The sequence below is a fragment of the Coregonus clupeaformis genome, chromosome 17, assembly GCF_020615455.1.
Source record: "Coregonus clupeaformis isolate EN_2021a chromosome 17, ASM2061545v1, whole genome shotgun sequence".
Classification (NCBI taxonomy): Eukaryota; Metazoa; Chordata; class Actinopteri; order Salmoniformes; family Salmonidae; genus Coregonus; species Coregonus clupeaformis.
This window is the reverse complement of record NC_059208.1, coordinates 10,114,784-10,127,028: the sequence shown is the minus strand read 5'-3', so window position 1 is coordinate 10,127,028 and position 12,245 is coordinate 10,114,784. Positions and strand designations below refer to the sequence as shown.

At 43.8% G+C, this 12,245-nt stretch overlaps 1 protein-coding gene across 6 annotated transcripts in view; it reads left to right on the top strand.

Moving 5' to 3' along the window:
* Nucleotides 1-9,609, top strand: part of LOC121586572 (PHD finger protein 14-like) — an 89,835-nt gene extending 80,226 nt beyond the window's left edge. For all 6 annotated transcript variants that reach the window (XM_041903360.2, XM_041903365.2, XM_041903361.2 and 3 more), the window contains one exon: nt 8,712-9,609. In XM_041903360.2, coding sequence (XP_041759294.2) covers nt 8,712-8,816 — 105 coding nt within the window. In that variant the 3' untranslated portion in view covers nt 8,817-9,609. The remainder of the gene's footprint in view (nt 1-8,711) is intronic.
* The last annotated feature ends 2,636 nt before the right edge of the window (nt 9,610-12,245 follow it).

The following is a 12,245-nucleotide window of genomic DNA, read 5'->3' as shown; positions in this document are numbered from 1 at the left end:
CTCTCTAGTGTAGTTAGATGACCAGTCAGCAGTACAGTACCTCTCTAGTGTAGTTAGATGACCAGTTAGCAGTACAGTACCTCTCTAGTGTAGTGTAGTTAGATGACCAGTCAGCAGTACAGTACCTCTCTAGTGTAGTGTAGTTAGATTACCAGTCAGCAGTACAGTACGTCTCTAGTGTAGTTAGATGACCAGTCAGCAGTACAGTACCTCTCTAGTGTAGTGTAGTTAGATGACCAGTCAGCAGTAAAGTACCTCTCGAGTGTAGTGTAGTGTGGTCCTCTGTAGCTCAGCTGGTAGAGCACGGCGCTTGTAACGCCAAGGTAGTGGGTTCGATCCCCGGGACCACCCATACACAAAAAAAAAAAAATGTATGCACGCATGACTGTAAGTCGCTTTGGATAAAAGCGTCTGCTAAATGGCATATTATATTATATATATTATATTATATTATATATTATATATTATATTATTATATTATATATTATATATATATATTATATATTATATATATTATATAGTGTAGTTAGATGACCAGTCAGCAGTAAAGTACTTCTCTAGTGTAGTTAGATAACCAGTCAACAGTACAGTACCTCTCTAGTGTAGTGTCCTGTAGTTAGATAACCAGTCAACAGTACAGTACCTCTCTAGTGTCCTGTAGTTAGATAACCAGTCAACAGTACAGTACTTCTCTAGTGTAGTGTCCTGTAGTTAGATGACCAGTCAACAGTACAGTACCTCTCTAGTGTAGTGTCCTGTAGTTAGAAGTACAGTACTTCTCTGTGGCTTTGACCAGTCAACAGTACAGTACCTCTCTAGTGTAGTGTCCTGTAGTTAGATGACCAGTCAACAGTACAGTACTTCTCTAGTGTAGTGTCCTGTAGTTAGATAACCAGTCAACAGTACATTTTACATTTACATTTTAGTCATTTAGCAGACGCTCTTATCCAGAGCGACTTACAGTTAGTGAACACGTTTTTTTTTTTTATACTGGCCCCCCGTGGGAAACGAACCCACAACCCTGGCGTTGCAAACGCCATGCTCTATCAACTGAGCTACATCCCTGCCGGCCATTCTCTCCCCTACCCTGGACGACGCTGGGCCAATTGTGCGCCGCCCCATGGGTCTCCCGGTCGCGGCCGGCTGCGACAGAGCCTGGATTCGAACCAGGATCTCTAGTGGCACAGTTTGCACTGCGATGCAGTGCCTTAGACCACTGCGCCACTCAGGAGTTACCTCTCTAGTGTAGTTAGATAACCAGTCAACAGTACAGTACCTCTCTAGTGTAGTGTCCTGTAGTTAGATAACCAGTCAACAGTACAGTACCTCTCCAGTGTCCTGTAGTTAGATGACCAGTCAACAGTACAGTACTTCTCTAGTGTAGTGTCCTGTAGTTAGATGACCAGTCAACAGTACAGTACCTCTCTAGTGTAGTGTCCTGTAGTTAGATGACCAGTCAACAGTACAGTACTTCTCTAGTGTAGTGTCCTGTAGTTAGATAACCAGTCAACAGTACAGTACCTCTCTAGTGATCCTGTAGTTTAATCACCCTATAGTACCTCTCTAGGGGTATGTCCCAATAATTAATTATTCCTCGTGAAGTGTGCACTCGTTCACTACTTGCACCAGTTATTTCCTGTCAAATCCATGGAGGGAAGTGAACAAGTGCACACTTCGGGAGAAAGAACAGATGATTGGAATGCAATTTTGTGCTCCTTCCAGTCCTCCATAGCCACATTCAGCAGTCAGGAATCCCTCAACCTGCCAGGCTTCTCATTGACTTGTCCTCTGGTTCCTCATGTTCAGCTTCTCTGACGTTTCTGTTGTTTTTATTTGTTCTTGATTTGTTTCTCATCTCCACTACTCAGTGATAATGGAGGAGGCACTTGGGCCACTTTGACCTGCAGATTCCTACCAAGCACTTTAGCCGCTATTTATGATTTCGTGCCACATTTTAAATGGTTCAAATTGGAAACAGAGAGAAATGACTTCTCTTCTCCCCCTCCCCTCACACACACACACACACACACACACACACACACACACACCGCCGCCACCATATATTTTCCCTGTGAGCATCAGCGCTTATCAAACAGAGGATAAAAAACCTCCCGCTTGTGCATTTTACCTCTGATTAAATTAGGCCTGGCCTGGTAGGCTCACCTCAGTATCTGTCACGGCTCACTAAAATGGAATTCCGCTTCTCGGAAAAGAAGGGAGATTAATGAATGCCCTTTGTAATAAATGAAATGGGAATCACAAATATGCCCAGTCATGAAATGTAATTGTGCTGCGTTCTGGTGACTGGTTTGGCTGGGCGGTGGGGTGTAGGGAGCAACGAAGGGGAAGACATGAGGAGAGGGGGGAAAAAGAGAGGGAGAGGAGATGGGTAGAAGACAGGGAGAAGAGGACCGGAGAAGAGAAGAGCGAGGTAGAGGAGGGGAGAGAGGAGAAGAGGCAGCGTGTGTGAGTGAGAGGTGGTTAAATGTAGCGCTTAACGCAGTCTGAACAAGCTAATGAAGCGACTGTTTATGACCCAACCAACGCTATTGTGTCCTCACCTGAATGGCAACAGAGGCTTTAAATCAGTGCACACATGCATACACACACACTCACATTCACACTCATAAACTCCCACTCTCATACACACACTTATACACATTTTCACACACATTCATGCTCAAACACTGACACACATACACACACACTCAAATACATCCAGTCTTTCTTTCTTTCTTTCTCAGTCACTCACACACACAGACACCCGACTCGTCATTGGCTTAATCAATTTGTTTTGTGCCATTAGAATTGAATCTATCCCTTTCAAAATGACTAAACGTCTTTGTGAATAGAGAGTGTTTGACTATGAATACAGACAGGGCTTCTCACCAGTGTCTATCTGTGTACGCTCTCTTTTGGACATTAGTTTGGGTCACGAGGTGTTTTAATTGTTAGTTATTTGTATGCTTTAATGTTGTTCACACTGTGGGTGTTTTCATGTGGCTCTAGGAGCGTCAATACCTTGCTGGGATGCTGTAAACCCCTCAGAACCACCCAGCAGCACCTATCAAAGAAACCCAGTACCATAGCACTGCTTCCTCCACCACACGCACACAGTGCACCGCAGACAACCACACTACTAAATACAATAAAAGCAGAAAACACGATAAAGAAAATAAGTCATACTAATTAGCTGCTAATTCTTTTGAGGACTGCACCGGCTTGATAAAGGACCGGTGCTAAAGCTCATTAAAGAATGAGACATGCAGCGTTGGACATTTACATTTTCTTTTACAGCATTATTTTTAATCCCGCTTTATGAAGTTGCCTGCATGGCGTGTGTGGGCGGGAGGGATGGAGGGATGGAGGGATGGAGGGATGAGGGATGGAGGGATGGAGGGAGGAGGGATGAGGGATGGAGGGATGGAGGGATGGAGGGATGAGGGATGGAGGGATGGAGGGATGGAGGGATGGAGGGAGGAGGGAGGAGGGATGGAGGGAGGAGGGATGGAGGGATGGAGGGAGGAGGGATGGAGGGATGGAGGGAGGAGGGATGGTCTTTTAGAGCGATGGTGTTCTTCCTACCAGGCAGCGGAGGTCTCAGCTTCAAGCACATTAGCAGCTCCATGGGCCTTTGTTGCCACCTAGGGTTCTCTTCACTCTCCTCCTCGTCCCCCCTCCTCCTTGCCCTCCTTCTCCTGTGTGGGGGAAGTAGTCTCCCTGTTTCTCTCTCTCTCACTCCCCTGTTCCCCTCTCCTCTCTCTCTCCTTTCTCCCCTCCTTCTTTCCTCTCCTCTCTCCACCCCTCTCCTCCTCCTCCACCCCTCCCTTCCTTCCAGACTCACATGTTGAGAGCAGCAGTAGCAGCAGCAGGTGAGAAAGCAGGAGAGCGGTAGACGACAGGCTCTGCAGGCCCTTTAAGAACACCAAACTCAATTAGAATAAAGAGTATGACATTTCATTATCATACATGTATACGCTGCTGGTGCCACAGGGCTGGGGACCATTGGAGAGTGATGGAGATATGCCAGAGCCTGTCAGTTTCTCCCTCCTATCCCCTCTTCCTCCACCGCTCTCTCTCTTTCTCCAGGCCCTCTGAGGGGAGACATATTTCTGGTGGCTCTCTGCCTCTCCATTCTGCTCCGCTCCTCACAGAGCAAATATAAATTCTGTCTGTCAGGGACCCTGACACAAGGCTGGTCCCACTATCTCACTCTCCTGTTTCTGTTGCGGAACAGGCCCAGGGTTTCTCCTAGCCTGGTGCCAGATCTGTTTGTGCTGTCTTGCTAACTCCCATGGTCGTTGTCATAATGGAAAGAGTACACCACAGAGTTGTGGTTAGTTACTTGTCATTGTTCATATCCTCCAATTCAATGGCTTCTTTAATGAATCCCACAGCAGTGCAGGAATGATCATATCAGCACGTTTCCATGTTTTTATTGGCCTCCGTCTCTCTCTTTAGCTCCTTCAGTGTATATTGTGTAGTGCCGTCATACTCCTGGGAGGAGATCAGCAGCAGGGCCCCGCAAATCAGTCCCCAAGAGGCCTGGAGCAGGGGTGTCTCCCCTCCCCTCACCCTTATCTCCAGGGACAGACACTACATCAAGGAAGGAGAGAGGGAGGGAGAGAGAGAGGGGGAGGAAGGGAGATCTGCCTGGGGATGTGATAGTGAATGGTACCACAGGTAATTGGAAAATTGGCAGGCTTGTCAGAGAGATTTGGTGGATGGCACGGGCCGATACGTACGGCGGCCGGGGTTCACGACATGTCATCCCCGGCAACAATAGATTTATATCGGCCCATAAGGGCCGGGCGGAGTAGGGAAGTAGAGAAGTATCCTGAGTTCAGGAAAAAGTAAGTCATTTTTCACCGGGGGGGAGGCTGCATATCAAAAGTGTGTCCAGGGAGGTGCAGTCACAGACAAGGTTTGTGTGAGTTACAGGGTGATATATGAACCAGAACTAAACTCTGGCCCTGGTTGATTTACAACTCCACAGTTAACAAGCCTGGGGGATCCACTCTGCTACGTAGTTAGGCTGCGTTCCAAATGGCACTCTATTCCCAGTGTACTATATAGGGAATAAGGTGCCGTTTGGGACGCATCCTTAGATACTGTATGGGGCGAGAGATACTCTGATATCTGAATACCTGGGGGGTATTATCTGCTGTTGAAGTGCACTTGGGAGGTTTGGGAGATTTGCTCTTGTGTTATAATAAATACCATAGTTAATAGGGCTGGCACAATTACTTTATAACCGTGCAACCGATGGTTATGGATGAAGACTTTCATGAAAATAAAATAACCGTCATAACCATTTTTTTTGTGTGGAACGAACAGATGACTGAAGACTGAACGGCCAGGCATTCGTGAGGTTGAGTCCAAACTTTGTTGCTCCTTGCTGAAACAAGCAAGAAGTTGTAGCAAATGAGTATTTGGTTGCCTAGGCAATGCCCTCCTCCCTGCAGCAGCAGCACATGCAGTCAGGAACCGAGGAGAGAAAATGTGTGTCTAAAAAATAATTATATATATTTATATATATATATATTTATATATATATATATATATATATATATACAGTGCATTTGGAAAGTATTCAGACCCCTTGACTTTTTCCACATTTTGTTACATTACAGCCTTATTTTAAAATTGATTAAATTGTTTTTTCCCCCTAATCAATCTACACACAATACCCCATAATTACAAAGCAAAAAATGTTTTTTATACATTTGTGCAAATGTATTAAATATAAAAAACTGAAATATCACATTTACATAAGTATTCAGACCCTTTACTCAGTACTTTGTTGAAGCACCTTTGGCAGTGATTACAGCCTCAAGTCTTCTTGGGTATGACGCTACAAGCTTGGCATACCTGTATTTGGGAAGTTTCTCCCATTCTACTCTGCAGATCCTCTCAAGCGCTGTCAGGTTGGATGGGGAGCGTTGCTGCACAGCTATTTTCAGGTCTCTCCAGTGATGTTCGATTTGGTTCAAGTCCGGGCTCTGGCTGGGCCACTCAAGGACATTCAGAGACTTGTCCTGAAGCCACTCCTGCGTTGTCTTGGCTGTGTGCTTAGGGTCATTGTCCTGTTGGAAGGTGAACCTTTGCCCCAGTCAAAGGACCTGAGCGCTCTGGAGCAGGTTTTCATCAATGATCTCTCTGTACTTTGCTCCGTTCATCTTTCCCTCGATCCTGACAAGTCTCCCTGCCGCGGAAAGACATCCCCACATCATGATGCTTCCACCACCATGATTCACCGTAGGGATGGTGCCAGGTTTCCTCCAGACGTGATGCTTGGCATTCAGGCCAAAGAGTTCATCAGACCAGAGAATCTTGTTTGTCATGGTCTGAGAGTCCTTTAGGTGCCTTTTGGCAAACTCCAAGTGGGCTGTCATGTGCCTTTTACTGAGGAGTGGCTTCCGTCTGGCAACTCTACCATAAATGCCTGATTGGTGGAGTGCTGCAGAGGGTTGTCCTTCTGGAAGGTTCTCCTATCTCCACAGAGGAACTCTAGAGCTCTGCCAGGGTGACCATCGGGTTCTTGGTCACCTCCCTGATCAAGGCCCTTCTCCCCCGATTGCTCAGTTTCAACGGGCGGCCAGCTCTAGGAAGAGGCTTGGTTGTTCCAAACCACTGTGTTCTTGGGGACCTTCAATGCTGCAGAACCTTTTCGGTACCCTTCCTCAGCTCTGTGCCTCGACACAATCCTGTCCCGGAGCTCTACGGACAATTCCTTCGACCTCATGGCTTGGTTTTTGCTCTGAAGTGCACTGTCAACTGTGGGACCTTATATAAACAGGTGTGTGCCTTTCCAAATCATGTCCAATTAATTGAATTTACCACAGGTGGACTCCAATCAAGTTGTAGAAACATCTCAAGGATGATCAATGGAAACAGGATGCACCTGAGCTCAATTTCGAGTCTCATAGCAAAGGGTTTGAATATTTATGTGAATAAGGTACTGTGAGGGAAAAAAGTATTTGATCCCCTGCTGATTTTGCACGTTTGCCCACTGACAAAGAAATTATAAGTCTATAATTTTAATGGTAGATGTATTTGAACAGTGAGAGACAGAATAACAACAAAAAAATCCAGAAATGTTTATATATTGATTTGCATTTTAATGAGGGAAATAAGTATTTGACCCCCTCTCAATCAGAAAGATTTCTGGCTCCCAGGTGTCTTTTATACAGGTAATGAGCTGAGATTATGAGGTATATGAGGTAATGAGCTGAAAACTTGCAGCGCCCGCAAGGTCCCCCTGCTCAAGAAAGCACATATACAGGGCCGTCTGAAGTTTGCCAATGAACATCTGAATGATTCAGAGGAGAACTGGGTGAAAGTGTTGTGGTCAGATGAGACCAAAATCGAGCTCTTTGGCATCAACTCAACTCGCCGTGTTTGGAGGAGGAGGAATGCTGCCTATGACCCCAAGAACACCATCCCCACCGTCAAACATGGAGGTGGAAACATTATGCTTTGGGGGTGTTTTTCTGCTAAGGGGACAGGACAACTTCACTGCATCAAAGGGACGATGGACAGGGCCATGTACCGTCAAATCTTGGGTGAGAACCTCCTTCCCTCAGCCAGGGCATTGAAAATGGGTCGTGGATGGGTATTCCAGCATGACAATGACCCAAAACACACGGCCAAGGCAACAAAGGAATGGCTCAAGAAGAAGCACATTAAGGTCCTGGAGTGGCCTAGCCAGTCTCCAGACCTTAATCCCATAGAAAATATGTGGAGGGAGCTGAAGGTTCGAGTTGCCAAACGTCAGCCTCGAAACCTTAATGACTTGGAGAAGATCTGCAAAGAGGAGTGGAACAAAATCGCTCCTGAGATGTGTGCAAACCTGGTTGCCAACTACAAGAAACGTCTGACCTCTGTGATTGCCAACAAGGGTTTTGCCATCAAGTACTAAGTCATGTTTTGCAGAGGGATCAAATACTTATTTCCCTCATTAAAATGCAAATCAATTTATAACATTTTTGACATGCGTTTTTCTGGATTTTTTGTTGTTATTCTGTCTCTCACTGTTCAAATAAACCTACCATTAAAATGATAGACTGATCACCGTCATCCATAATTCCATGACCATCACAGCCCTAATGGAGAGTGTTTACGAGCACTGAGGAATGTACCATAGCCACCCTGCTATGTAGTTAGATATAGAGGATACTGTGAGAGGAAATTGAAAACTTTAAGGAGTGTGTGTGTACATGCGCACGTACGTGCAGATAGACAGACCTACATGAGGTGTAGGCCTAGTGTGGATGTAAAGGCCTGCTGATTCTAACATTGTGTATGGTGTGTTGATGTGATTAACCTCTAGAGGAGGAGATAATTGCATCTGTCAGAGTCGTTTAGTCACTGTTGCTGCTGTCGCCTGCCCTCCCTGGGCCCACCCTGACTACAACTCTTTGTTCTAAGAGGAAATGGCTGCTGAGCAATGTCATTAGCAGGGAAGTCACCACTAACACCAGCACAACACTAACCTACCAACACTAACTACTTATCTCTATTGGTATTGTGACAGACCTTTCTAAAAATCAAATTTGTGGTTGTGAGTTAGGATGTGATTTGTCCAACTGTGGTCTAAAGGCATTTGATATGTTTCACCTTCCAGAGACCCATTTTGGGGACCCAGGTGAGGAAAATACTGTGCCTGAATATTCTGTGTTGACCCTATTATATGTTGTTTTATGTTTCAGGAGGAAGAGGAGGAACGTGAGGAGGAACATGAGGAGGACGAAGAGGACGATTCTGTCAAAGAGGAAACGACAGAGCACGAAATCCCAACTGAAATTCCCAACTGAAACAAAAGCAACAGTGTGACCTTATCTTGAGCACAATAATCAAATGTTAGTGGTCAGCAGTCGGTCAGTGTCATCAATTCCACTTCAAAGATCTGTAGGTAACAGGACAGTCTGTAGTGTCTCACAGTTTTACTGACATTACTGCTCATCTCTAGCCTGGTCCCAGATCTGTTTGTGCTGTCTTGCAGCTAATGACTACACAAGCAACAAGACGGCCCGAACAGATCTGGGACCAGGCTAACTAATCTTTTCTCCTCTGTAAGACATGGTACAGAGCACAGAGGTACTATCCACATTAGTTTTGTAGCCAGAGGAACAGTATATTTTAGAGAACAGAATGTATTTGGTCATCTTTTAGAGGGAATAGTATGTATTTTCAAAAGGGACAGGGCTGAACCCTCACACTCGCTAGGGTAACTGGAGATGATGTCACTGACATGTAGGTTTTAAATATACAATCTATATATAAATATACAATCTAGAATCTATTCTAGGTTATATATTCTAAATAGTATTTATATGGTTTGTATATAAGAGCTTCATGAAAAAGTACATCAATGTATTCTGACAGAGAAAGTTTTCATTAAGTGGAGCCCAGTGATAGCTTTATGTTTTCAGGGGTATCCGTCGTGGATTTAATTTGCAGCAGAGATGAAATCAAATAAATATAAAACCCAAGGAAAGTGTCTGGTTGAACCAGACCAGTCAGACTGTTAAAGGATATGTACAGTTGAAGTCGGAAGTTTACATACACTTAGGTTGGAGTCATTAAAACTTGTTTTTCAACCACTCCACACATTTCTTGTTAACAAACTATAGTTTTGGCAAGTCGGTTAGGACATCTACTTTGTGCATGACACAAGTAATTTTTTTCAACAATTGTTTACAGACAGATTATTTCACTTATAATTCACTGTATCACAATTCCAGTGGGTCAGAAGTTTACATACACTAAGTTGACTGTGCCTTTAAACAGCTTGGAAAATTCCAGAAAATTATGTCATGGCTTTAGAAGCTTCTGATAGGCTAATTTACATAATTTGAGTCAATTGGAGGTGTACCTGTGGATGTATTTCAAGGGCTACCTTCAAACTCAGTGCCTCTTTGGTTGACATCATGGGAAAATCAAAAGAAATCAGTCAAGACCTCAGAAAAGAAATTGTAGACCTCCACAAGTCTGGTTCATCCTTGGGAGCAATTTCCAAACGCCTGAAGGTACCACGTTCATCTGTACAAACAATAGTACGCAAGTATAAACACCATGGGACCACGCAGCCGTCATACCGCTCAGGAAGGAGACGCGTTCTGTCTCCTAGGGATGAACGTACTTTGGTGCGAAAAGTGCAAATCAATCCCAGAAAAACAGCAAAGGACCTTGTGAAGATGCTGGAGGAAACAGGTACAAACGTATCTATATCCACAGTAAAACGAGTCCCATATCGACATAACCTGAAAGGCCGCTCAGCAAGGAAGAAGCCACTGCTCCAAAATCGCCATAAAAAAGCCAGACTACGGTTTGCAACTGCACATGGGGACAAAGATCGTACTTTTTGGAGAAATGTCCTCTGGTCTGATGAAACAAAAATAGAACTGTTTGGCCATAATGACCATCGTTATGTTTGGAGGAAAAAGGGAGACAGTTGCAAGCAGAAGAACACCATCCCAACCGTGAATCACGGGGGTGGCAGCATCATGCTGTGGGGATGCTTTGCTGCAGGAGGGACTGGTGCACTTCACAAAATAGATGGCATCATGAGAAAGGAATATTATGTGGATATATTGAAGCAACATCTCAAGACATCAGTCAGGAAGTTAAAGCTTGGTCGCAAATGGGTCTTGCAAATAGACAATGGCCCCAAGCATACTTCCAAAGTTGTGGCAAAATGGCTTAAGGACAACAAAGTCAAGGTATTGGAGTGGCCATCACAAAGCCCTGACCTCAATCCTATAGAAAATGTGTGGGCAGAACTGAAAAAGTGTGTGCGAGCATGGAGGCCAACAAACCTGACTCAGTTACACCAGCTCTGTCAGGAGGAATGGGCCAAAATTCACCCAACTTATTGTGGGAAGCTTTTGGAAGGCTACCCGAAATGTTTGACCCAAGTTAAACAATTGAAAGGCAATGCTACCAAATACTAATTGAGTGTATGTAAACTTCTGACCCACTGGGAATGTGATGAAATAAGTAAAAGGCTGAAAGAAATCATTCTCTCTACTATTATTCTGACATTTCACATTCTTAAAATAAAGTGGTGATTCTAGTCCAGGAATTTTATGAACCTGACCAACCAAACATTTTCCCTCAGATCTATTTTATACACTAATCAGAATACAGTATGGTGTTCACCGTATCCTCAGTACCCTGGTCCCAGATCTGTTTGTGCTGTCACAAATAAGAACCATTAGAGTTGGCTGCACAGCACAAACAGATCTGGGATCATGCTATATCCTCAATGCCATGTTTACATACACGGTATGTTAACTTTTCAGTGGTGTCGAGTATTTCTTATACAATCTCTCATCACCATTGAATTGAAACACTATTTGCTGTACAGGTCTTGTATGATTTTTTTAAATGCGCTATCTGGTCTTCTCTATCGATTGTCATGTCCTCTTTTTAATGAGTTTAGTTTTTCTATTTGTATGCATTTATGTTCATACTGTCTGACATGTCAGTAACCTTATACACATGATGTGGCCTGTTGGTAGCACAAATCCATTTGAAGTCAGCTATCCTCTTTGTTTGTGGCAGCACTACAAGTAAAAGGAAACAAACAACATTTGTTTTTAGTAGGATTTTTTCAGTCTCAAATCTCAAACTCTGGCTTTTAACACAGTCTGTCCAGAAACTACAACCCAAGTCAACACGTTTTGCCTTTGGTTTACCTGTTTAAGTGCTACCAATGTATTATTGTATGTTTTGATTTGACATTAAAGCAACAAGGAAAAGGTCATGTATTTTTTTGGGGTGGGGGATATGCATTTGCTAAGAGTATGTATTTAGATACTTTGTAAATGTTAAAGTGCCAATAAACTTAATTTCCACAAATACATTATGGTTATAATATCGTTTCTGTCTCTATGACATTCATTCAATTTGACATAAAGAATTGTTGTCAACATAAAAAAAGAACCCTCCTTACACAAAGCTTTGGGACAACTGCAGTCTGGGACAACTGCAGTCATAAAAAGGGGAAAGGAAATTGCAACCATTAAACTCTGAATGCTTGATCATTTGACATTAAATATATACAGTTGAAGTCGGAAGTTTACATACATCTTAGCCAAATACGTTTAAACTCAGTATGGTGTTATTTGGCTTGCAAGCACCCCCCTTTTTCCTCCAAACATAACGATGGTCATTATGGCCAAACAGTTCTATTTTTGTTTTATCAGACCAGAGGACATTTCTCCAAAAATTAATTTTTT